The sequence below is a fragment of the Cryptomeria japonica genome, chromosome 1, assembly GCF_030272615.1.
Source record: "Cryptomeria japonica chromosome 1, Sugi_1.0, whole genome shotgun sequence".
NCBI lineage: Eukaryota > Viridiplantae > Streptophyta > Pinopsida > Cupressales > Cupressaceae > Cryptomeria > Cryptomeria japonica.
The window spans coordinates 310,288,336-310,312,594 of NC_081405.1; the positions used below are offsets into that span (position 1 = coordinate 310,288,336).

At 35.7% G+C, this 24,259-nt stretch overlaps 1 protein-coding gene across 23 annotated transcripts; it reads left to right on the plus strand.

Annotated features, from left to right (window-relative positions):
• The first annotated feature begins 2,563 nt into the window (after positions 1 to 2,563).
• Positions 2,564 to 23,366, plus strand: LOC131049705 (uncharacterized). Of its 23 annotated transcripts, XR_009371827.1 has the most exons (11): positions 2,564 to 2,937; positions 10,847 to 10,923; positions 17,982 to 18,061; positions 18,177 to 18,245; positions 18,608 to 18,682; positions 19,949 to 20,014; positions 20,103 to 20,177; positions 20,830 to 20,903; positions 21,438 to 21,650; positions 22,744 to 22,813; positions 22,929 to 23,366. XR_009371827.1 is itself a non-coding variant. In XM_059217778.1 (10 exons), the coding sequence occupies exons 3-9, from the start codon at positions 17,994 to 17,996 to the stop codon at positions 22,778 to 22,780; spliced, it is 456 nt and encodes a 151-aa protein (XP_059073761.1). In that variant the 5' UTR covers positions 2,564 to 2,937; positions 10,847 to 10,923; positions 17,982 to 17,993; the 3' UTR covers positions 22,781 to 22,813; positions 22,929 to 23,366. The 23 variants fall into 23 exon arrangements, 17 of the variants coding, with proteins under 17 accessions (XP_059073761.1, XP_059073763.1, XP_059073773.1 ...); XR_009371830.1 differs by lacking the exon at positions 21,438 to 21,650; XR_009371825.1 differs by lacking the exons at positions 22,744 to 22,813; positions 22,929 to 23,366 and adding an exon at positions 21,741 to 22,681.
• The last annotated feature ends 893 nt before the right edge of the window (positions 23,367 to 24,259 follow it).

Below are 24,259 nucleotides of genomic sequence, written 5' to 3' on the forward strand. Positions count from 1 at the left end.
TATAAACCTCCCATCCCTAAAATCCCAAAACAATTCTATAAAGGATAGCCACTTTTGCCTCATATTAAATTAGGAAAAAAAATTACATTTGTTGTCAAGATTTTGCTATTTTTATTATTTAACACTACAATATTATTTTAAAAAAATATATTTAGTCCCAAGGTATCCAATAATCCTTACCTTTCTCTTACACATCATTTCTATTAATTTACTAAAATAGGTAGTTGATCTCTATGGTTTTAGTCTAGGTGAGTATTTTTTATTTATAGTATTTCATGAAAAGAAAAGTATATCTATAAATTACTTGTACAGATATATTCCTAATTTATATGACAACACCCTTCTAATAATTTATATTACCTGTTTAATTATTTTATCTTTTTTCCATACCCAATCTCACTATTGCCTATTTACATGCTTCTCTTATAGTGTTGAGTCATTTCTAGTGTTTCTCCTTCAAAGTTTTCATCACAATCCCTAGTAGTTTACAATATGATTACTCTAAATTCTCCTGGAGTGAGGAAACCTATTCATTACCGAACACACACTCTACTATCCCTAGTGAAAATCCACACACTTCATCTAGTTGATGCATAATGTCATTCTTCTAGTGCATACATCTAAAAAACCATTATGAATAGGTCATAGTGAGCATAATCTCTAACATAAATTTTACACATTTCAAACATGAATAGATTTTTTCTCATTTTGTAATGACCCAAAAAAGAATTGACTAGGAAAACCCAACCATTTCAAAAAAGAAAAGCAAGTGAAGAATTCACATTTCTCATTCTTGCTTACTACCACAAGAGTCACTACCATCTCCTTGGATGTTATTCGCAACATATGTCTACTTCAGATGGAGCTCAAGAATGAAGGGTATGAGATAGCACATAAAACACATACATGTATGCATTACTTGAGCATTTACGCAATCGGTAATCACTGAGTACAATGGGTGGAACTATTTTACTAAATCTTCCATTACCCAAGTATGTATATATTGTTGGCATATATATGTGTATAAAAAATAAATAATAACATGAGTGGGCTAAGCTAACTTACATTTAAACTTGCCTTTATGTTATTATATTAAGTTCCTCTATCTGTCCTAGCCAATTTTATGAGATAATCTAGAAACCCCTATGGTATGATCTATATTAGAAGGATAATGTGATTTAAAACAATGAAACCCTCAACTCTATTGTTGACTTAATAAATTAGTAAGCAATGTTAGAATAATTTAGACTATCCACAATAATGGTATTGGCCATATTAATATAAGTAATGGTCTCACCACTCTATTTTTCTTTAGATTAAGCGTCAGGATACTACCATAATATTAATTTTTCTTTCTCTTTTCATGGACATGCCCCAAACTAATGTGAAAATTTGGGCAATTAGCAGTAAACAAGATTCTCAAGTTAAAGAGAAATGGACGGTTGATTAGAGAAAGGCAATTGTGGATTCAATGCAAAAGACTATGGGAATGATTAATGATATGAAGAATGACTATGACTATAGGATTTCTTAGCTAGACGAAAAAGTCAAGAAAGACTTTGAAGGTAGATTGAGTAAGATGGAGAATAAATGCAAGGAAATTAATGAAAAATTGATATCTTTGGTTAGCTTATGTCACAAACTGGTGAAGAACTCGACTAAGAGTTTAAATACCATGGTTGGAAAGCTAGAAGCCATCCATTAGGAAGGATCTATAGTGGACGTGGAGGTGTTGGATAAAAATCTAGAGGACACGGTGGGACCTTGCAAGAGAAGCAAAGCTAATCTAAAGAAAAAACCTACTAATCAGGATATTCAGGAGCTAAAGAAGATTGCATTAAATATGACTAAGCTGGAACTTGAGGCCACTGAGGCCCTTAAAAAATTGTACTACTTTCTTCCTTTTTGTTGTCTCTTTCCTTGTTTCTAGCATAGTGCTAGTTTTTTCTTTCTTTGGGCTATAGTGAAATTGGCTTATCTTAATGCAACTTTTTGATGTAGTTCTCTCTTCAAGGGTTTTGGGTCCCTTCAAAACCTGTTTGTTGATAATAAAAAACATCGGAATTCATATGATCATATCCCATTAATTAATAAAATATCAAGGTTAATACCCTTATTAATACCTATAAGGTTAACATTAAATTTTCCATTAATGATTAGGCCAATAGTAATTGCAAGTGCTTTAAAACCCATTTCACACTATAATGTCACACGTTATTTAAGTAATAACAGTTAAAATTTAATGTTGCCTTTCATCATTGAAATGTTACTTTTTAAATAACAATATGTTCGATAATGATCAAAATTAATACTTATTAATAAGGATGTTACTATAAAAAAGTAACAATTTTTATTTTAATACTTATTAATCTTACGATTTATTTTTTGTGTTATTATTTTAAAGATTACTTATTAATAAGAATGTTTCCAAAGCAACCGTAATATTATAGCAAAAAATTAACACAGAAGGATTTTTTTTGTTTTTTATAATTAATAAGTAACATTATTCGATAAGTATTAATTTTATGCTACTTTTTAGATAACGTTATCGAATGATGTTACCATGATTTTTTTTTTTAATAAGTGATTTTATGTGTGTGTTGAGAAATTCGTCTGTAGAAAGCATCGTGAGAGAAAAAAAATTGCTGCACTATCAGATCCCCGAGTTATGCCCAGATTAGTTAGAGGCTATCTTCAGTACAAGGAAGGAGTAAGGATGTGTGTATATGATAATCTAAGCACCATTGATTTGTTTGGAGCTTCGAGATCAATTTTCTAACTGGGTCACAGGGGAACTTCAGTAAAGTGGAGCCTTGTGTAAGTAGTGTAATTGTTGCAGCTTTCTCAGCCTATAGGAAGACAATGGAGGATGGCACCATCAGCATCTCAGTGGCATTGATTCACACATAAGCAGTCTTCACCCATTTATTCTGTAAGGTAATTAAGAAGTTACCAAGATATTGTTCCCTACTAAGCTTTTGAAGTACAACTTCTGTGTAATCTGATTGGAGGATAATGTTATTATGGTTTCGTATTGGAAGGTCACATCATTATTTTGAGTGCTGTAAATTATTGTTGAGTTGGTCTAATGGTGGAGAATTTGTGTTCTTGAAAGAAAGGTCATAAGCTCAAATCTCATGACAGGAGGTAAAATATGTATGCCTCATTTGAGGTAATCCCATATCTAACCCATCTGTGGACCTACACATAGATGGTTTGAGGTAGTCCCATATCTAACTCATCTGTGAACCTACACATAGATAATTGAAATTGTGGAGTATAAAAGATTCAAAAAACCTCATTTAACTTTATATAAATTTAATCTGGCTCCCTTCAGATGAAAAGGTATGGCTTTAACTTCCTTCACCTGGTTGTCTCTACGCAATTTTGGCCATGGTTAATATTAGTTTGATGTCCAGTTAAGAGGGCGCCGATGCTATAGAAACAAGGGCGGCAGAGCAGACTAGAGGACCAAAGGAGGTTATCGCAGTAGCATTCCATGTGCAAACATTGCGACGCCCTGGCTGTTATGATAATGAGTTATTATTGTTCCAGATTGCTCATCCTACTTTCTAGAATATCACCATTTATTTTAGCAGCTCCAGAGACTCGCAATTTTTCCTCAGTAAGTGGGTCAAAAATTTGTTTTGGGACATTCCATAGCATAAATTGAATGTCTGACATCTTTTCTGATTGCTCACTTTAACCTCGACCATTAATTTAGTGTATCTTATTATATATTACATATTGAGTTCATTCTTTGCAGTATAAGGTTTGAGGGCGTAATCCTTACATTTATACGGTGTTATTAGTTCCTGCCCCGCAAGGAACTATTGGCAAGGCTTCACATTAAATAGTTAATAATCATATCTTTTGACAGCCAATAGCATGGCTTGTTTTGTGCTATGTCAAGACTATCCTAAGTCTAAATCCCAATTTGGCAGAGATATGTGCTTGGGTTTTAACCATTGTTTGCAAGGTGGGAGCGTTGGCAGGCTATAGATGGCGGACGGATAGGCAATGCAAAGCCCAAGGCAAGAGAACGCCCGGATACAGAGGAAGGGGGCAAAAACTAGATCTTGGTTAGCGTCTATTGCACACAGTTGGCATTTACGGCTGCACCTGTGCGACGTGGATGTGCAAAATGGTGGCTTTGGTGGGGTTTTGTCAAGAGGAACAAAGGCCATAGACAGATGGCTCTTAGGGTTTTCGTTTTGGGCATGCAGGCCAGAGGACCCGTTACTACACAGGTGGGAGATGACAATGAAACAATATTAATAAATGCATGATACCTCATTTTTAGTGTTTAGCTATCCTGGAGCACGACGTGGCCTTTTTACCTTCAGCTTTTCTTCAGCGAAATCTGCTCTGTTCTGGTATTTACAGAACCCCATTTAGCAAAATGTGCGTGTGGATTATTTTTCTTCTCTGTTCTAGTATTTGCAGAACCTAGTAAGGCCTATTTCAATGATAAATTTTTATATAGAGGATAATGAATCAATATAGAACCCAACTAATTGCTCATCAAATGTACAAAAGACAAAAAAAGAAAATGTCACATGCTACTGTATCGAATCTTTCAGGTTTCTCTTATCTTTTGAAGAGCAGGGATAGTCTCATTCACAACCTGCTTAGACAAAACTCCATATGTAAAAGATCATTGTGTCTGGTTTGGAGTTTCGGGTCACAGATTGCATTTCTAGTATTAGAAGAGACTTTCTTCTTGAATGTTTGCAACACTTACCTACTGTTATTTAATGTAATACTGAATTTTCAGCCAGAATGATCTCCAGAAGCAATACATATGATGGTTGAGTAGAGAACTGCATGCAGGCTAGGAGCATGATCAAAAACTTGATTGAGATTAATAAAAACTTACAGTCAAAGTTTCTTGACATGATACAAAATCGATTGTGTCCAATATCTGATGATGTAAAGTCAAAGAAACTAAAGTCTGCTTTTGACAGCACATGAAAAAACGTGTAATGTATTAAACATTATGTAATGCAAAATTCATTACATTATAAATATTATTATTTGCTTATATCTCCAGCACCCTCAAGCCATACAGAATTTGAGCATATTTGGTTTCCTAGCTTATGAACATCACAAAATCAGGCTTTGTTAAGCTTTGTTGTAGTGGGGATCGCCTCTCCAAAACTCGTAAGCCACACATAACATGAGTGTACATAGTTTCCTAGCCTTGATATCATGTATTTCAATGATGTGAATTCTAGTGAAACCAAGATCTGGTCATTTCTCTTGTTGCTTCTATAAAGTTCGCGAATATTATTGTTTCTCCTATTTATTTGGACATTGACCATGATCTGTCAAAGAATCCTAATAAGATTTCCCCAAACTATCATCTACACAAAGGTTTAGAAGATTTGTGAATTTGTTTAGGACACTTGCTTTTGTGCAAGAATTCAACAAGACATTGTCACCAAAGGTGAAGAAATAGAAACCGTGCAATGGGTATTCTTTTGGTCTTTTGAAAGAGCTACTCTCAGATACCCTTGATCATATTTGATTTTTGTTTAGCTTCTAAACAGTGGGTCTACCTACCCATATATTCATGTTGCTGCCTCAAGCCTTCATTGTATATAGCTTTTGTGTGATCATAACACAGTCGTAGAAGTGACATTCTCTTTTATTTCATCGGCATACCATTACTCCGAACCCATTTTAGACATGCCAATCGTTTAAATGCTTATTTTCCATTTTGGATTTTGTTCGTTGTAACAATGGAGATGGTAAACAAATAAAACTGGTAGGAAAAACTGATAGAAAGAAGATATAAATCAGTTTCCATATTAGTGTGGAAGTTAATGTTCTGAATAACGTGCCTCCGTAGGATCTACAATAATGTGAGAATCAATTCAAAAATTGAAGCAACTGTTTTACACTAGAAAACCCTATTTTTAGAGACTACAGGAATCAACTCGCAAATTCATCTAGCACCTTGCAATAAAGTAAAACGTTCTCCTATTATTCTTCATGACTGTCCAGGTTACTTTAGTATGCATGCTCCCCTGACTCTTCAATAGTGCATACAACCATAGAGTCTGATTTGATCAGGCATTTCAAGCCTCAACAAGCTTTGGAAGATCAAAAGGTATCAGATTACATTGTTATAGTTGCAATAAACAAGTGAGATAGATTACTTCAGTCTTTTGATAGGGTGGGCATCCATCTTTCTCTCATTTGTGAGAGTAGCATTCTAAGTTATACACTGGTCCAACCCTACAATGGCCAGTGTTTCCACATGGCATATCATCTCCTGTCTCCTACTTCTTTCTCATCCATATGACAGTCCTTTGGTCCTTTGAAACCTCCTTTGATGCCGCTATGATTTATGTTATTACAGTTGCTACCATGTATCTCAAGCATGATTACTTCATTTGATTTTAATGGTATTATATTACACTTGAAGGGCTCTTCTTTATTTGGAGTCACTTCTCATAAGGAACTTATGCCATACAAAGTTTTGCTATCCTTTATTATCACTTTCATTGCCTTTTCATGTTTTCATGGACTGCCATACAATAATCAGTCCTCATAATGACTGTCCTCTTAGACTATCCTCCCAGACTGTCCATGTCATGATTGAGATCTACCTTAAGACTGCTCGCTTTGGCACTTGATGAGTCTCCAGATCTTATCATGTTGTTTTTTAAACAACCTTATATAGTCTTCATTTGGGAAAAACAGTAATAAGTCATCATGTTTAGTCATAACTCTTGAAACGGTGGCATTCAATCATGCACTCTAAACTCTGTCCCTTGGGCTGTCATGCTTCAAGATGACTGGTCTGAAACTTTATGGACTAAGCTTTTTGGAATTTGACTCTTTGTTCGTATTGTCCTTTGAATGCCTTCCCTTGACTAATCTAGGCTTGTAGAACACTATCCTATCACTTACCTTGTACTGTCATAGGGTTGTCATCATGCATGGGTATGTATATTGTCACTGTATTATGCCCATAGAATGCCCTAATAATGTTACCTAAAGTGTGTAGATCGTTAAACAAGCACGCAAGTTGTTGGTAACTTGGTATATCTCCCATGCTTAACATGATAGTACCCTATCCATGATGACTATCTTTTAGGTCAGTGTTTGGGTGTCTTGAATCAGCCCTCTATGGACTACCCCTTGAAGTTTCATGACTGCCTTTCTTTATGACTTTGAAATAATTATGCTTGATGGGTTGTTTTCTATGACAATCATGTGATGGGTTCTCTGTACAGCTTTTGTTGTCTTCAACAAGCCCTTTCAACTACTTAGACAAGCTCTGATGCAGGCAACAACCACGTACCTAATGAAAGGCAGCCAATCCTTGCAGCCAACACAGATTTTTAAGAATACATACACTTTAAAATCTCGATAACAATCTATTGAACTAATAAGACGTACATAACTCCAGATCTCCTCATATGGCCAGATAATGACCTAAAAACTTCACTTACAAAACAAGACAAAACCTACTACAATGTGTAAACACACCTAGAACAAAACTATATCTTCTTACAATGTCGAAGAATCTTTTCCAGACATCAGAACTATGATTCAAAAGTCCAATCCTCATATCAGAAAATTCCCTATATCGGCAGCCCTCTCCCCATTTTTTTTTACTTGCTTTATCTTGATAAAGGTTCCCCTCAAGGATTGGTTCCTTCCAGCCAAACATGGAAAAAGGCTAAATTATTAAGGCAGGTCAAGCTGCCCCTTAACAGCAGTCACAGAACAATCACTAATAATAGGAAATCGAATTCAATGCTGAGAATTGCCTCCACTAATTTATTTAAGGAAAAAAGCCAAAAATGTCTTCCAAGCCACCAGCTGTATCTGTCAACATTAACAGCTCCACTCAGCCACTTCAAATTAATGAAATTATGCATAATTTTTAATGAAAATGTTAATTTCTAATGAAAATAATTTTACCAGCTTTAATTATCAGTTCTGAAATTTGCAGTTCACTCAAATGAAATTGAATGCCCCTGCATCAAGATCCTTGCAACATTGTCATGTAGTTGATAAAAAAGTCCATCTAGTACTGCTATGTTCACAATATTGTCTCATGAACTGTCATACCAAATCCCTTGCCACCATAGTGTCCCCTATTCTCTATGGAATGCCTACTCCCCTATTCTCTATGGAATGCCTACTCACAATTATCATTTTTTAACCTCATTCATTTGATAGTCTTGATTGTTAATATGTTATCTACACCTTGGAACGTCTACCGATGCACTGTTATTGTGGTTTGTTTCATAGAAGAGGTTAACCTCTGTGATTAGTCCTCCATCACTTAACAACTTGATAATTCCTGATCTGTGGTTACTGGTTCACTCTGTTGATCTGTAGTGGCACTTGTCTTCATGAACGAGCTTGACATCTACTTTTGACTACCCTCTAACATGCACCATTTTGACACTTATTTTTCTAATCCCTCGTATAACTCTACCCTTCATGCAATGTTTGAGATGGGACCTTCCCTTGTCCAGTTGTCATAACAAGCTCCTTCTTGTTGCGTTTCCATGTCTAAGACCTCATATTGGTTTATTTCTCCTTATACATCCTATCCTTATTTTGCATTTTGATAAGACCATGCATTTTCCTTGTGAGGACTGTCATTTATATCTTGATCTATTGGGAAGTAGATTGTCATTTGGCTACAGTCCTTTTGATTTAGATACCACTGTCATTTCCCATCAGCACTGTTAACACTATCATGGATCTCTGTTACTGCCATACACGACAATATCTTACATCACTTTATTGCAGTCTGACAACCACCTTAAAGTGTACCAATACCGTTACTTTTCTTTGTGAGGAGCTTTTCATGAACCTTTCTAGGTAGATATTATTTCCTTTTAACTTTAGGTTACAATCACACCCATACATAGGTCATCTCACTATTGTCTCTGTCACTAACACAAACTATTGTTTACCGGTCGAAGTCATTGTCATTAGTCACAAGGATCATATTTTTTTGTCTTCTCTTGGTGATGACCAACATGCCAGTTAGTGTATAACATTGCATGTTTATTCAAAATTTGTTAGCAACCCGATTTTTCAATTTTAAAATAAATGCTACTATTAAATTTGAGGATAGAGATGCTTTTGATTTGAAGTTTTAACAATTTCTTCAAATAGAAATATGGTTGATAGCTTTCAAAATTTATTCTCATTTCGATCTCTGACATTCTCTTGCAGTAATAAAATTGTGTGTGATTACCTATACTTCCTTTCTTTTATTAAGAAAAAGATATCCTAAATTTGCATAAAATTGACGATTCAATGCAATTCTTTTTACTCTAGTCTCTATTATTATTTCATTTTCAATCCAAATTTCCAGAATTACCTCCACATATAGTACAGATAGAAGATGCAAATGTCTCTTACTGTCTATTTCCACCCCCAAAAAAACTTTTCCAGAGTCATAAAGGACACTGTGTTAGTAAAATTGTTTTGTTTTACATCAGTTACAGACATTGGAGGATTGACAATTAGTGATGGAAATGAAGTTACGAGTCCATTTTAGATAGGTACATGAGCAAAAAATGGTGTAAAATATCACCTCGCAATCCCATACTTTCAGGAAGAGAACCATTCATAGAAAATTTCATATGGCCCCTGTTCTTACTAGAGTTTTTCACATTTCCAGCAGACTGCAAATTATTTAAAAATCCAGTACCCCAGTTGATTTTTCCTCTGGTTGATTTACGTTCAGCATAACTTGAGTTATTTTGTAGGGCTTTGATTGCAGAGACTCAAAACAAACAAGAAGCCCACAGACAAGCTGATTCAGAAAAAGAAAATGCCACACTGAGCATAGTCAAATGAAACTGCATAATTTCCTCATATTCGTTCCTTTGTCAATTCAGCTTGAATTCTCCAAAAACGTTAAGTGTTTAAAAACTTTGAGAACCTTGTCTTCATTGTCACAGTTTTGTTTCATTTTAATACAAATCTGGGTTGCACTTGGCACTTGCTCTTATTTATACTTCACTTTCTTTTCTTGATAACTTTCAAACTTTATTCTCATTTCGATCTCTGACATTCTCTTGTAGTAATAAAATTGTGTGTGATTACCTATACTTCCTTTCTTTTATTAAGAAAAAGATATCCTAAATTTGCATAAAATTGATGATTCAATGCAATTCTTTTTACTCTAGTCTCTATTATTATTTCATTTTCAATCCAAATTTCTAGAATTTTCTCCACATATAGTACAGATAGAAGATGCAAATGTCTCTTACTGTCTATTTCCACCCCCAAAAAAACTTTTCCAGATTCATAAAGGACACTGTGTTAGTAAAATTGTTTTGTTTTACATCAGTTACAAACATTGGAGGATTGACAATTAGTGATGGAATTGAAGTTACGAGTCCATTTTAGATAGGTACATGAGCAAAAACTGGTGTAAAATATGTTGTGCTAATTGTGGAAGGTTCTGTAGGAGCTGTTTTTGGAATTAAAATCAGATTTTATATACTTGATTTATCAAAAGGTGTTGCAGCTAAATCTCTTCCTTTCTTCATATTTTCTTTCCTAGGCATGTTGTCCTCACGGAAATTGCACACCGTGCATCGCAGCTCCCTCTATATGGTCATGTCTACATTAGTAAAAATGTAAAAAATAAATCGATTCCTGATGCCATTCGAACTGTGTAGCCCCCACAATATATGCGAATTGATAAAGTTGATCTACTATCGAATGCTTGATATATATGTTTTCTTCTTTTGGGCTCCTCTTCTTTTATGACACACTACTCATTCATTGAATGTTTTCTTCCCTTGCTCTCTTTAATGTGTCTGGTTTCTTTCTTATGTTGTGTGTTCAGCATATCTCATTTACAAGATTTCTGGATCGCAAAGCACATTGAGCATTGGTAGCATCTAATTACAGAACACATAAAGGGTAAGATACTTTTGCGCTTCTGTTGTGCATTGTACAGTTGAAATAATGCCCTCAAATCTGGTTAGTTGCCTCGACTATTTGAAGCTTTCTGGTTGTTTTAAAATTCTCTTTAATTTAGTCCATGTCCTTAGATTACTTTAAAAGAAACAACTTCAAGTCTCCATACCCACAACTATATATGCCAAACTACTTTTTTTTGCAGCAAAGATATTAATAAACTTTATGCAATATGCTTTGTTGATCATCAAACATCTTTATTCTTGCCTTTTTAAATCATGCCTCTCCTCTTGCAATGCAGACTCCACTTTTACATCTTTATGTATGCCTCATCTTAGCTAGATGCACTTTTCATTTTCCATGTCAATGATTAGAAAATTGTTTTGCATGCTCCAAGATCGAGGGGCATGGCCTTTGTTGAGACCTTCGAGTTCAAATAGTGGGCTAATTGGCATGAATTTTATGATTAGGATAATATTGTTGAACTTTTATTGTTACCCGTTTGGCCATTGCTCGATAATGTGCAACATGGACCATAAATTGCAGTCAACAAAATCATTAAATAATATTATAGATACAAAGAACTATAAACCTTGTATTGTGGACTTGTCAAAACAAACAATTGACATGGTATTGGAAAAAAATAAGATGTTTAGGGTGAAATCATTTGTATACAATGTAGGCTATTGTCTTTTTGACTCTTTCCAGTTCTTGTTACAAATGCGATACACTTCTACAGAGCTACGCATTGGAACTATTTACCATTTTATAAATTGCCTAGAAATCAATGATCATGATGCTTTATATTCATACGACCATGAACTCGACCCCCAAGGATTGTATGAAATGCATGGAGTATGTGACGTTGACACTTATCTACGACGCATGTGTCTCCTAGCAATTCCACTACCAGGTTGTAATGAGAATGGCCTTTGGGGAGATGCATTTTGTATTGGATGGCTAGCCAAATGGCTAAAAATTGAAATATGTGTTTGGTCTTCAACAAGAAAATCAAAGTACTTGCACTTCAATAAGAACTTACAAAGCAATGCATATTCTATTCTATTCCATGACCAAAACCCTACTCGTGGACATTTTGAACCGCTAATTAACAAGAAAACGACTGTATACATGATGCAAAATAGATTACTCCACAATTTAGAGACGGCTCCTACAGCTACTACTAGTTTTGTAAAAGAAAAATTTGCAAATGCAGTGCCCAACTTGTGCAAAGATGCATTGTCAATGTCAGATTGTGGCGACATCTTGTTCAATACAATAGCCACTCTAACAAACAATGAATACGATGGCCCATCTGTTCGACGATACATGGCTCAATCGTTTTGCAATGCACTACTCTCCAAAGACAATATAGCAATAGGTTGCATAGAAACATGTATCCGTTGTGACCTCACGATTAGTTGTGGTGTGTCAAGTTGGCAAGCATATATTGCAAAAATTGGAGATCCATATGAGCAAAGCAAACTTGAAGGTGCAGATTTCTGTTTTGAGTGGCTATCCTACATCTTGCAAGTAAGAGTTAAAGTATGGTCAAGAATGACCAACATGTGCATACAAGAATATTGCAAATCCTTGACACCTACCAAAGTATACAATATCATGAGTTACAAAGTCAATGAAATGCATACACACTATAACCCATCTAGAGTGGACAATCTAATAACAACTCAAATTAATGTTGAACAACCACCTACAATGACATTGGTTCAAGCAAGACCAACAACTAATTTGCACAGGCTCAAACAATTTATTCGGAACAATGGATATACACGAATCAATACATCTACACAATCAAAACATGCTTTAAACACAGCTATGCATATATCAACGTCTATCGAACCCGAAAAACAATCTACAAAGTTGTTGACAAAAATCACACATGACTCACTTCGCAAAGTGAAACAACAAATACATAAAGCAACTGCATATCAGGGGATTCGAAACTCAACGAGAAGCTCACAAACAAAACAAGAACGTTACATTGAAAAGATACAAGACACACCAAAACATGTTTGTACAATATGTGTCCGACTCCATTTTAAGAAGAACATGATAAATTTAACACCAAAAACGATACAAGCATACCAACACCTACTACCAAACAAAAAACACACTTCTGGTCAAAACATATGCAAATTTTGTAAACAACAACTAAACCAAAACATTAAACCATCATATGCAACTCCAGAACATATCAACACACATAAGACATTAGTACACACATCTACACTTTCAGAACTTGAAGAAAGATTAGTATCACTTCGAATTGCATTTGCACAAATTTGGCAATTAGGACACAAAAGATCCCAACTTGGATTAACTAGAACAATTATTAATGTTCCAACAGATATTAATATTATACAAACAGCATTGCCATGATCATATGATGAAACATGGATAGTTGTTGTTGCATTGAAGAGACGTTTGCAATACAAAAATGCATATCAAAAAGGCAGAGTGCGTCCGAACATTGTTATGAACTCTCTGAACGAATTGTGTAAAACAACATTAAACAAAATGCAAAATGTGAAACTAAACAAAAAAAATGGCATGACCATTTGTACCCTTCACAAGAAGAGGCACCTAGTAGCGACTCTTCATCAACTGACACTGACAATGAAATTGACAATGCCATGGAGGTCGAAACAGACACCGTGATACATGGGTTCATCGAGTCGCGAACTATACATTCTCTTCAAGACAAAATGATTGAAATCGCACCTACAGAAGGGAAACAACCTTTGGGAATATTCTAGGACAAGTATGCAGAAGAGATGAACTTTCCAACGTTATTTTTTGGCGAACCACATGACGAACAAATTTCAAAAAAAAATTCATATCAAAGAATTGCTCAATGGGAATTGCAAAATTCAAATCGAGCATTTGCATATCACACCACTAATTTGTTTTTCAAAGCTATCAAAATACTAATTGCTCAAGTGTTTTCTTGCATTTGGATAAGAATCCGCAAAGGAAAGTTAAAAGGAAGAACATTGAAAGCAAGAGATGTCAAGTACAAACCAAACCTCGAGAAAATTCTCCAATCCGATATTGGATATACAGATCTCAAGAAGATCAGAAATTCACCAAATTATTTGCAACATCTCAAGAAGAACGTTTTTGCAATGATATGACAATTAGGCCCACCAACGTTTTTTTTGACATTCACTAGTGCAGAGCAAAATTGGGGACCATTGACACAAACATTAAGAGAACTCTACATGACACATCACACGACCACAAGACAAATGCAACTTGATTCGTTGTTTGACATTGACATTTTATCTTTGATAAAAAAAGATCCCATCACTTGTACTCGCTATTACAAACATATAATTAATGCAATGAAACAATTATTTTGTTCAGATGAAACTTTTTTTGGAAATGTATTGGACTACTTCTCAGTTACAGAATTCCAAAGTTGAGGAAATGAACATGACCATTTCACGTTATGGGTTAAAGACGCGCCAATCTATGGAAAAGATAGCAATGCTACTATTAGACGCTTTGTCGACAAATATATAACTTGCAACTCAGACACTTTAGATGACCACATAGCTAGAATGCATATGCACCATCACACAAAGCAATGTGGGAAGTCAAGAACAAGAAAGTGCTGCTTTGGTTTCCCACAGCCTCCAATGAAGGAAACAACAATACTTGAACCATTCATTAACAAAGACCGTGACAATATGCACACTACTCCTAACCTTAGATCAATTTTAGAGACATCAAGCTATGAGCCATGTGTCTCCTTTGCAGATTTCTTAGCCAACATAAACATGTCTGACCATGAATACATCATAGCCATACGGTCTACAGTGACCAGGCCAACATTATTTCTCAAAAGAAATCCAGCTCATATATGGAATAATTCATTTGCACCTCGCATTCCACATTTATGGCAAGCAAACACGGATGCACAATTTGTCCTCAATGCATATGCTGCAGCAATGTACTGTAGCTCTTAAATGATAAAACCCAATAATTCAATGACAACTGCATTCAACAAAATACGAAGAGATCACAAGCAACATAACATTGACGCCATAAACATGGTAACAAAACTAGGAAATGCCTTGCTCAACTTGCAACAAATGTCTGCTCAACAAGCTGTACACATTGTCCTCTCTCTTCCCCTTAACTATAGTTCAAATACTTGTAAATTCATTGATACTTCCACCCCTCACAACCACACTTTTATTCTAAAGACTCGCGAGTTTCTTGACAATGAACCAAACGAGTCGCAAAATGTTGCTTGCAAAAGCTCCGTTGATCATTATATTGCACGCCCAGAAGCATTAGCTAGTATTTGTCTTGCAGAATTTGTTGCAAAATATGCAATGACAAGAGGAAAATTAGCAAAGCGCGGTCGACCTCAAATTATCAGATTTATCAAGTATGATAAGCATGTTGACACCGACAACTATTATAGAGAGAAACTTCTACTGTACGTTCCTTTTTCCACCGACGAAAACACGTTGAAGCAAGGCTTCAAAACTTGGCAAGATGCTTTTGCCAACAATGAAAAAATGATACACATTAATGAAGCAAAGTACACATACAATGTAAACGAATCATGGGGTGATATGACCGATGCTATGAATGATGCAAAGCTCGAAGACGAATACTATAGAAATGTACACGATGTACAAAAGACAAATAAGGATGACAACGAAGAGTACAACTTGGAACCAAACATAGCCACACTAAGACATAATGTCTACGTCAAAAAAGTGTCAAGACCATTTGAAATAGTTGGACATCCCCACCTGAATGACAATACAGAATATTATGCTACTCGTAGAATGCTGAACAAAGAACAACAAGCTATAGTAAAAGACATATTAATGAAGAAACAACAAAACCCAGACGAGCCATTGTACTTGTTCTTAACAGGAGGTGCTGGCACAGGGAAAACCTTCACTACAAAGGCGATGTATCAAGGACTTCTTTGTCTATACAATAACGCAATAGATAGTCACCCAGACAAAGTGAAGGGCTTGTTACTTGCATACACAGGAAAATCAGCCTATAATATAGGAGGCACAACATTGCACTCTGCATTGTTCATACCTTTTAACAAATCCACTTCTAATACTCTAAGTTTAGAAAGATTAGATGTATTGACAAAGGAATACAAGCAATTGCGTCTTGTTCTCATTGATGAGATCTCTCTAGTTGGAGCTAGAATGTTGCGTTGCATTGACAAAAGATTTCGAGAAAAAATGCAAACCCCAACTAAACACTTCGGTGGCTTGGACATTATATTCTGTGGTGACTTGTACCAAGCAGAACCTATACACGATTGTCTAGTGTTTCAACCACCAACAATAGACACTGACCTATTGCCATATGATTTTTGGCAACAACGTGTCAAATGTTTCAATCTACAAACTACAATGAGGCAAACAGATCAGTTGTTTGTTGTTGTTCTCAACAGAATATGCACGGTTTCGCAAACCAAGGAAGACATAGCATATTTGAATAGAAAATGTTTACGCACCCCACCTGTAGACCCAACGTTTCCATTTCTTTTTTACAAAAGAAAAGATGTTGACGCACACAACCAAAAGATATTATCTACTCTTCCTGGAGAACTACTCATAATTAATGCAATTGATGAACACGACAACATTGTTCCTATAGAACAATTGTACAAACATAGTGCAAATCTCGCAAATCAAATAATGTTAAAAGAAGACATATTGATCGAGATATATGGTGGTAACTATGATATACAAGACGGTCTTGTCAACGGCTCAGATGGACGATTCAAATCATATACACAAACCAACAATGTCGATGTCATTTGGGTTGAATTCAACGATCAACGCATTGGAAGATCTCAAAATGCAAAACTACCACAGCCAAACCAAACATATGCTAACAATGGATGGGTGCCAATTCTTCGAGTTGCAAGACCACTCCCTAGACACAGTTCAACACAGAAGACTACTATTCGAAAACAATTTCCACTTCAGCTGGCATGTGCTCGAACAATACATAGAGCATAGGGACTCAGCATGCATGGTCTTGCATTTGAACCTTCCGGTGTCCACCAACATGGTTTGTCTTATACAGCTCTGAGTCACACATCAACTATTGAAACATTATTCTTGCTAAGCCCTCTAACACCACGAAACATCAAGATAAAGCCAACAGTCATACATGAGATGGAACGACTCACCACAACTGCTAATTGGACTCTTCAAAATGACGTGTACTATCAAAAAGTATAGCCCAAATAGTCATTTCTACATTAAACACTCGACATTTCCAAACGCATAGAGAAGACATCCTACGTAACACAGACCTAATGTCATCAGACATTATTTGCTTCCAGGAAACATACTTGTATACACTAACAACGGACAATACACTTCCAGGCTACAATTGTTTTGCAGTGTTCCATGTTCATGGCATAATGACTTGTATTAACAAAAACATACACGTGGTTGGCACAACACCTTTAACACTAGACAATGTTGAAGCACTATTCCTCTCATGCAGTGTTAATCAACACACACACTCCATTTGTAATATTTATGCCAAACCAAGAACATTAGTTACCAACATCATTGCTATTATCAATGAAGCAATGGCAATTGCTACTGGCGCCATTGTCTATATTGCAGGTGACTTCAACATTGACATATCAATACAGTCAAAAACAATACAATTGTTTAAAAGACACATGCAAATACAAAACTTGCACTTGTTACATGAACAGCAAGATACTTTGCCAAGAAGCAACATTGATCACATTTGGACAAACAATAATGCACACATAGCTAGGACCAAGAGGTTGGAAGCATATTGGACTGACCATGATATTGTTCTCACACACATAGACAATATTGTCTAGCCATGGCATATGCTATGCAATGAGCAAACATTAATAGAAGATACCCCTTAGCCAACACGTAACTATCTACCTGTAGCATTCCTTGTGCTAATACCATTGCAGAACATGCTTTATTCTTACATGCATAGCATAAGCTCCCCTCACACGATCTAATGTCGCCACTCTTTTGCAGCTCACTTAACACATGGACCCCAGCCAAGCAACATCATTTGGATCAATGTCTTCCAAGGAACATCATTTGCCCAAAAAACAGTACAATATTTAGACAATTTCAACAAATTGCTTACCTACATAGAATTAGCACAAACATTTTCACTGAACAAGCATTTTTATTGTCTCTTTAGCACTCACTGCTTTGCTTTTGCAGATCTTCCATACATGCCCATTGCAGTCAGCCAGATGCTCATAGCTTACAAGAGCACCTTGGAAAACAGTGGTAACTTTAAATAATATTGCAACAATTGCTTGATTAATAATTTTGCATTTTCTACACATGCCCTAACATTGGATGGTGATAACTTTAAAGAATATTGCAATAATTGCTTGATTAATAATTTTGTATTTTCTACAAATACCCTGACATTGGATGGTTCTGAATATTGTACTTTGTAAATATGTGCACAACAAAGAGACTTTGAAACAGCCAGCACCTACTGCACAAATACCAACAACGAAGTGGTAAAACATGCCTACTATACTAAATAAATCATCACAATTTACAACATTTGTTTGCTTTGCTATTTAACAATAAAATTAGCATCAAATCTTACGATGTTTGTTTGCTTTGTTGTGTTATAGCCATGTCGATCAGCTCAAAGGAAAAGACAACACTTGCAGCACCCTCGCTACACAAGCAAGTCATACCAAACAAAGGTACCCCTCTCAATTCCTTCATTCCCACCCAAATTATTTGCTTTCACAAATTGCATTACTTCTCTCTTTCTAGTGCCCATTGCACCTTGAATTTATTATTTGTTATAGTCCAGGTCTATATGTCGATTATGTATACAACATAGCACAATATGTCAATCAGTTATTGTCATGTAAATTAAAAAAGAAATTCATACCTAATTGACTTTGCACTCTGATTGCCATCCTATGCTATGCTTTCTTCCCTTTGCAGGAGCTCTAACAAGGTCGAATACAATAAGAAAAATAGCACTCCTTCACACAAGCACATACGGAAACGGTAACCTATGTGCACTCTGCTAATGAACTTCACACCTCTTCCATATTGCATTGATTTCCTAGTGTCGTCAAACACTAATGACATTGAAGCTAAATATGCCTCTTTACTCCCCACTTTGTCAATGAATCACCTTATTTTCAACAACATTCCATAAATCTGCTACCATTGCATTGATCTCAATCTGTTGACTTTGTAGATGCCTCACCAACATGGAAGCCAGTGCACCAAATGCCACCTCTCCACAACAGCACACAATAAAACGGTAAAGATGGTGTTCCTCCACAGATACATTTATCCTCATAGCACGTTTTCATTCATTCACTCTATAAGTTGCTCTTGTATACATTGATCCTTATACAATGTCTTCATTCACTCTCTAAGTTGCACTTTTTGCTTTGCTTTCTTGTAGGCAAATTAGCAACATTGAACAACAAAACTTCGCCCCTGTCAAAATGCAACCGCACAAAAGTGAACATAAAAAAGGGTATCAAAACCATCTATCTCATTTCTACTAACACCATTTATCTTTCAGCTTATTTGCTCCTTCAATTTCACTTCCACTCTATTTCTTGTCCATCAATAGATTACATTTCTGCTTGGTCACTAGTCTACTCAGTATTCATTTCCCTTTTGGTGAGATGAGACATTTTTGACACAACCAGCCATGTACAGAAAGCACACTAATATTTTGTCTTCCCTTCCTGCTTTATCTACAGTCAACAGATGGATTCTTTCAAGCAGCACAATCCTAATGCACATTCCACCAAACAACAAAATTCCAATCCACAGCCACATACAAGCAAGATGTAACGTATGTCAATGCTGATAACAAAAGTTCTACCTATGAAACTCACATTTACATTGGAGTTTGACATAAATTATCTGTTGATTCCTTCATACCCTGTCAAACCCCTCAAGTCACTAAAACACTTTTTGCACTTTTCCTGCAGATCCACTGGCCACATGGAATGTGATCAGCAAGAGAGTGGTGTTGAAGCCCTGCATATAAGCAAATGGTAAAAATGCCCAACGTAGTAAGAACACTTACACTTACACAATGTTTCCTGAAGTCCTTTACTGATGTTTTCCTCTCATGTCTTGTAGCCAACTCCAACCTCTGAGACAAAAAACAACACCGTCTTCCAGACATGCTCCACAAACAAGCCATTCAAGCCACAGGTATCCCTCTCAAATTCTGCCATCTATTTCAATTTTTCTTTTCAATTGACTCTTATTTATACTTCACTTTCTTTGCTTGATAGCTCTCAAACTTTATTCTCATTTCAATCTCTGACATTCTCTTGCATTAATAAAACTGTGTGATTACCTATACTTCCTTTCTTTTATTAAGAAAAAGATGTCCTAAATTTGTATAAAATTGATGATTCAATGCAATTCTTTTTACTCTAGTCTCTATTATTATTTCATTTTCAATCCAAATTTCCAGAATTTTCTCCACATATAGTACAGATAGAAGATGCAAATGTCTCTTACTGTCTATTTCCACCCCCAAAAAAAACTTTTCCAGATTCATAAAGGACATTGTGTTAGTAAAATTGTTTTGTTTTACATCAGTTACAGACATTGGAGGATTGACAATTAGTGGTGGAATTGAAGTTACGAGTCCATTTTAGATAGGTACATGAGCAAAAAATGGTGTAAAATATGTTGTAATAATTGTGGAAGATTCTGTAGGAGCTGTTTTTCGAATTAAAATCAGATTTTATATACTTGATTTATCAAAAGGTGTTGGAGCTAAATCTCTTCCTTCCTTCATATTTTCTTTCCTAATGCTCTTTCACTAATTCCCTATTAACCCTTCCTTGTGCAGCCTTTCTTCAACACTGCCAAAACCTAGCACAATACTGGACCTATGTACACAACGAGTTGGTTGTATGTTTGAAGGTGACATTCTTGCTCTATATGGACTTGCCAAGTACACCAACACACAAAACAAAACTGAGATATTGCATGTGGACCTGATAGATTCTAAAGGCCAGATGACAGTCACAATGAATATTAGCAACACATTGGTGGACACCTTTTTGCCACGCTTGACCATTGGATCAGGCATCCGCATTTGCAACTTTACAATTAAAAATAAATCACAGTGCGAAAGCGGTGATGCAGATTGTTGCATTGCTCTCACTACAAAAAGCACCTTTGAAACTATCCCATTCGTTTGTACCGAACACAAACTAGCACCCGATTTTACAATCTCACAACTAAGCGAAGCTCACTGCCACTATTCTGTTGGTTCATTCGGAGCAATTGGAACTAGTTACCATTTGACCAAAACACACCTTGAAGTACATATAAAGGATGGTGATCTGCAGGAAGATATGGCCACTGTACATCTTGAACACTTTGAATTGCACCTTTTTTTTTCCTCCTGTCATGCTCTCTTCTGCCCTTCCCACTAACATTTTTATTTTGCAGGTTCTCATCTCCACCACGTACACAGAATTGTGCGCAACTTTGCAACAACTCTTCTCAATAGTAGATATGCCTTTTATACTGTTCAAAAATATTGTGCGTAATGGTCCCCAAGGAACCCGGTCATTCCGCCCATCGCAGTCTACTTTCATTGAAGAGCTTAATGACCAGTGCACAAAAGCACATTTGGAGACACTTGCCAAATGTAATATCCAGGTGACCACATGTACCTTTACAACTCTACCCTAAGCTTTCTACTACATAGTATTTATAATTCTTTGCTTACTATACACAGTGCAATTGCAGGTTGTCGGTGTCCTCAAAGCAAAGAATGCCTACTTTCCACCCTATGAAATATCTTGCTCAATGTGCCACCACTCCCTACCATTTGATGCTGCAATTGACATGGACTTTGTCCATTGCACGTATTGCAACACCGACACACAAACCTCTTGCCACCATAACATACTTTGCACATTGAATACACAAGAAGGCAACATCGACTGCTCCTTGCAAGGAGACATACTTCAACAAACTTACCCAGATATCACAAGATATAACATACGAACAATACCAACAAAACATCTCGCCAATGGTCTTTATGTTGCGCAGGCTCCACCTCTATGGCACGTTCACATTAGCTGTGAACAACACCATTATTGATATTGTCAAGCAATAGGAATTTTGATGTAATTGGGTTTTAACACTGTCCATGTTAATGAATATTGCAAACTTGAAAAAAACCTCGACCTTTAAAGCTTGTAAATCTTATTACTTTTTTGGATGGCAATGGCCCTACAAACTATGATACTGTCTGAATATCACAAAATCTGCTACTGTGTTAATATAATGTGAATATAATGTAGCTTATGCTGTGAAAAAAATATGAATATAATGTTATCATCATGTTACCATCTGTACTTTTGTGACTGGGCATCACATATATACAACTTCGTGGGAATTTACTCTGAGTAGGTTGACATTTTAGATTCTATGAGGACTTGACATCAGCTTAATTGATATGAATTCACTGTCATGTTTTTTACTATGTATAAATAATAATCGTACACCTTACATATGTTGTACTGTTTGCACATTTGTGCTTATGATGTGTTGACCTTTCTGCTGCATTTACTACATCATACTTGGTTTGATTTGTATACAGGGCATTTACTTAGACACTGGTGATTGACTATTGAATAATGTTTTCATTAAATGCTATCTGACAATGGGGATGCGTTTTATGGTTTGGCACCTGGGAAATATTGTTTACAATATCTGGTGTTTAATGCCATTGTCGTTGTTGCAGTTTGTTGAAGAAAGGGGATTCGAAGTTTCGGCCTTAGGGATCAACCATGGTAGTCTGTATGTGCCAGAAGGTGGGTTGTTTCCGTTGGGATTTTCGTTAAGTAAAATGGGAAATTTTTGTATTTCAATTCATTAATATTCTCAGGGATATCTAAACTGGAGCCTATTTTGGTTTCCTTTGTTTAGTCAGAGAGGAAATATATGCAAGTTGATGATGGCAAGAAGGGACTGATGTTTTGCGTATTGCTATTCACTGGGACTTCGTGTGTACAGACAAAAGTGTAGCTCCCTTGTTTGTGAACAATCAGCCCTGTGATCTGCAGTTTCTATTGTCATTAACTACAGAATTGCAGTGATTTGCTAAGCGTTGGAGAATTTTTATGGTTTAAGAGGATTAGTTTTTTGGACTCTAAGCTACTCATCCAAAGAGTTTTTGACAAAAAATCATTTCAACTGGTAGAAATCTTCATCTATGGGACATATCTTTGGGTTTTCTTTATTGGTAAATTTGTCTTTTGTTCAGAAACTATTTACATATATTGAGATCCAGCTCATTGCTTGGATGTGTAGCTACTATTTTTAAACTCATAGTTCAGATCATATATGTGTAGAACCAATTCATCATCACAAGTAAAGCTAAATGCAATCTCCTCTCTTAGGTAATATTTTTTTAGGTTGTTGCCTGAGCAACATAAGTTAGCTCTTCCCTACGAGTCAGATAATGTCAATGTGATTAACTTGATTATCTTTACCTGTTGGAAAACTGTTTAAGAGATTTCAAGATCCTTGATCAAGCTGATAAATATTAGATCAGAAACAATGACAATAAAATCTGATTTTACTTTTCAAATGGGAATATCCAAACCTACCTTTGCAAGACTGGGCAGGAACTAAGCTGCCCTGCAGCCCTTGTTAGTAAAGCCAATATAAAAAATTTCTTTATTAGTAAAGACAATATAACAGGTATAGTGGAGAACACGTGGGCACCTACTGTTGTTCGAAAAGTGGATATCAAGTTTCCTTACAGCTCTGCTTAATATATATAATTCACATATTGTTTGAATACATATAGATGATTTGAAGAAATCAAGTTTGCTTACAAATCTCTTTTCATTTATATCCACAAAATATATGAACGTAAGATCATATCTTGATTTATAATTAAGGCTTAAAAATTAAATTGTACTTAATTCAAATTATAGATTTATCTGGATCGCAAACAGAATTGCCTGGTTATGTAGGACCGCTTTCATTAATGATGCCAAGCACAATTCACCTTATTACATCATCATAGCTTCAGACCTGTAACACCTAAGTCTCTTTTGCATACTCCTTTACTGGCGTCCAAGGGATAGGCTTCAAATGCCTTTAAATCCCAATTACACTTAAAGGAATAAAGTTACAAAGTCTCTGTGCATACATCAATCTCCCAAAATTCCTTATTTCCTCCCAAGAGAAATTCTAATTCTTAATTCTCCCAACAACCTCCCAAGAACAATTGATTGATTTTACAAGCC

Excerpts from the sequence above, each read along its gene's own strand:
- LOC131049705 (XM_059217735.1), top strand. The coding sequence starts at position 20,999 with ATGACAGTCACAATGAATATTAGCAACACATTGGTGGACACCTTTTTG. Across the intron at positions 21,350-21,437 it reads TGCAGGAAGATATGGCCACT|GTTCTCATCTCCACCACGTA; the intron begins GTACATCTTGAA and ends TTTATTTTGCAG. Across the intron at positions 21,651-21,740 it reads TTGCCAAATGTAATATCCAG|GTTGTCGGTGTCCTCAAAGC; the intron begins GTGACCACATGT and ends GTGCAATTGCAG.